Source organism: Nicotiana tomentosiformis, chromosome 3 (assembly GCF_000390325.3).
Source record: "Nicotiana tomentosiformis chromosome 3, ASM39032v3, whole genome shotgun sequence".
In the NCBI taxonomy this organism is placed as follows: Eukaryota; Viridiplantae; Streptophyta; class Magnoliopsida; order Solanales; family Solanaceae; genus Nicotiana; species Nicotiana tomentosiformis.
This window is the reverse complement of record NC_090814.1, coordinates 104,444,858-104,447,384: the sequence shown is the minus strand read 5'-3', so window position 1 is coordinate 104,447,384 and position 2,527 is coordinate 104,444,858. Positions and strand designations below refer to the sequence as shown.

Genomic DNA, 2,527 nt, shown 5'->3' with positions numbered 1-2,527 from the left:
TTAGTGAAGATGTTCAGAACTCCTAGCTTGGATGTAAGGTATTCATGCTGCACCCTGTTTAAACCCTTAGTTAGAATGTCTGCAGGTTGTTCTCTTGTAGAAAGATATTGAGTTGAAACAAGGACTTGGACTATTTTTTCTCTTATAAAATGGCAATTTATTTCTATATATTTTGTCCTTTCATGGTAGACTAGATTGGCTGCAATCTGTATTGTAGATTTGCTGTCACTATAAATCACAAATGGTAGCTTAACCTGAGCTTTTAACTCTTCCATGAGTCCTAGTATCTAAACTAGTTCTGCAACAATTGATGTCATACTTCTATATTCTGCTTCAGCAGAACTTCTGGATATGGTAGTTTGCTTCTTTGACTTCCATGAGATTAGAGAGTCACCAAATTTAATAAGATATCCTGTTACCGGTTTCCTTGAATGAGCACAAACTGCCCAATCTGCATTACAATATGCAATACAATATGCAATTATTTCTTATGATTTACTACTTGACAATAAGATACCTTTTCCTGATTCCTTCTTTACATATTTGACAATCCTTAGAGCAGCCTCCATGTGTGATTTCTTTGGCTGGTGTAAGTAGTGACATAATGTCTGAACACTGTATGAAATATCAGGTCTGGACATAGTTAAATATAGTAGTTTTCCAATCAATCTCTGTTAGGCATTTTGATTAGTAGGAGGATCAGTAGCTGTGTTAGTTCCTATTCTTTCTAGATGATCATCATGTAGCAAGAATTCTTGCTAGATGATCATCATATTCTTTGGTGGTCAATTTGATATTGATGTCCATGGGTGAAGATGCTGGTTTAGCAGCACTTAATCCTAACTCAGAAATAATCTTCAAGGTATACTTTCTTTGATGCATTAATATACATTGAGTTGTTCTTGCAAACTCAATACCTAAGAAGAACTTCAATTCATCAAGATCCTTCATTTTGAAGGCTTGTGCAAGTCTTCCCTTTGTGTCTTGAATCATAGTTAGAGTATCTCCAGTGATGAGCATATCATCAACATACACTAATACTAGAACTACACCTTGTTGAATATGTTTCAAGTAGAGACTGTGATCATACTAGCTTTGTTTGAACTCCATTTTCAGCAGTGCTTCAGACAATTTTGCATTCCACTGTCTGGGAGCCTACTTTAATCCATATATGGATTTAAGGAGTCTACATACTGATTTATTCCCCCCTGAGTCCTAAATCCCTGTGGCAATTACATATATATCTCATCATTAGAATCCCCTTGAAGAAATACATTATATACATCAATTTGGTGAATGAACCATTTCTTTTGTGCACCAAGAGTTAAGATTGTTCTATCTGTCTCCATCTTTACAACTGGGAAAAATATTTCATGATAATCTATCCCCTCTTGTTGACTGTATCCTTTGGCAACTAGTCGTGCCTTGAATCTTTCAATTTCTCCTGTAGACTTGTATTTTACTTTATAGATCCACTTACACCCTATATGTGTTTTGCCAGCTGGTAGTGAAATAATCTCCCATGTATGAGTTTTCTGTAAAGTTTCAATCTCATCTTTCATAGCATCCACCCATCTTGGATCTTTTAAGGCTTTTGAGTAGTTCTTTTGTTCTGTAACAGTTGAAATTTTGGCAATGTAAGCTTGATGATGTGGATTTAGTTTGTCATAGGTTATGTAGTTGGATATGGCATATGGAGTGTCTTTGTGAATGTTAAGTGATACAAAGTCTTTCATCCATATAGGTGGTTGTCTTTCTCGTTCCGATCTTCTTTAATTGACATGTGATTCTACAGGATTCTAAGGGAGTTGTTCTACTTGATCATCTTGAGTATGAAGGTGTATGAGATCTTCATGAGGTGCAAGAACTGGTGATTGTGGTGTATCAACTATATCAGCTTCTGGCTCTACGATTTGCTCAACATTTTATGTAGTGACTTCCTGCTCTTCAGTTTGATGGCTGTTAGGGACAGTAGTATTTAAAATTTGGATGTCTTCTATAGTATGGAGCTCTGTATAAAGATATGGTTGATTTTGTGTATTGTTAGTAAAAATGAACTGATTCTGTACAAAGAACTCATTTTTCTCAATGTCATATAATAGATATCCTTTCTGATTTTCTGCATATCCCATATGCACTGAAACTCTTGTTCTAGACAACGTTTTGTCAGTTTCTTGCACATGTTTAGCATAACATAGGCACCCTATGACCCTCAGGTGTTGAATGAATGGTTTTATTCTGTACAATTTCTCAAATGGAGACATGTGCTATAGTATTGAGCTAGGCATTCTATTTATGATATGAACAACTGCAACCACACACATTCCCCCAAATTTAATTGGTATGAAGCCTTGAAATCTGATGGCTCTAGTGATTTCCAAAATATGTCTATGCTTTCTTTCTGCAACCCCATTCTGTTGTGGGGTATAAACACATATTTTTTGATGAATGATTCCAAGTTTGCTGAAAAATTCACTACAGACAGAGTTGACAAACTCTGTACCATTATCTGTTATGATGAATTTAA

General features: G+C 35.4%; 1 protein-coding gene across 1 annotated transcript; it reads right to left on the bottom strand.

Moving 5' to 3' along the window:
- Nucleotides 1–287: 287 nt before the first annotated feature.
- On the bottom strand, nt 288–641 carry LOC108943386 (uncharacterized mitochondrial protein AtMg00810-like). Its single transcript, XM_018767347.1, has 2 exons — nt 518–641; nt 288–451 (listed from the first exon to the last, which is right to left on the bottom strand). Exons 1-2 carry the CDS (start codon nt 639–641, stop codon nt 288–290), a joined length of 288 nt encoding a protein of 95 aa, XP_018622863.1.
- Between the last annotated feature and the right edge of the window lie 1,886 nt (nt 642–2,527).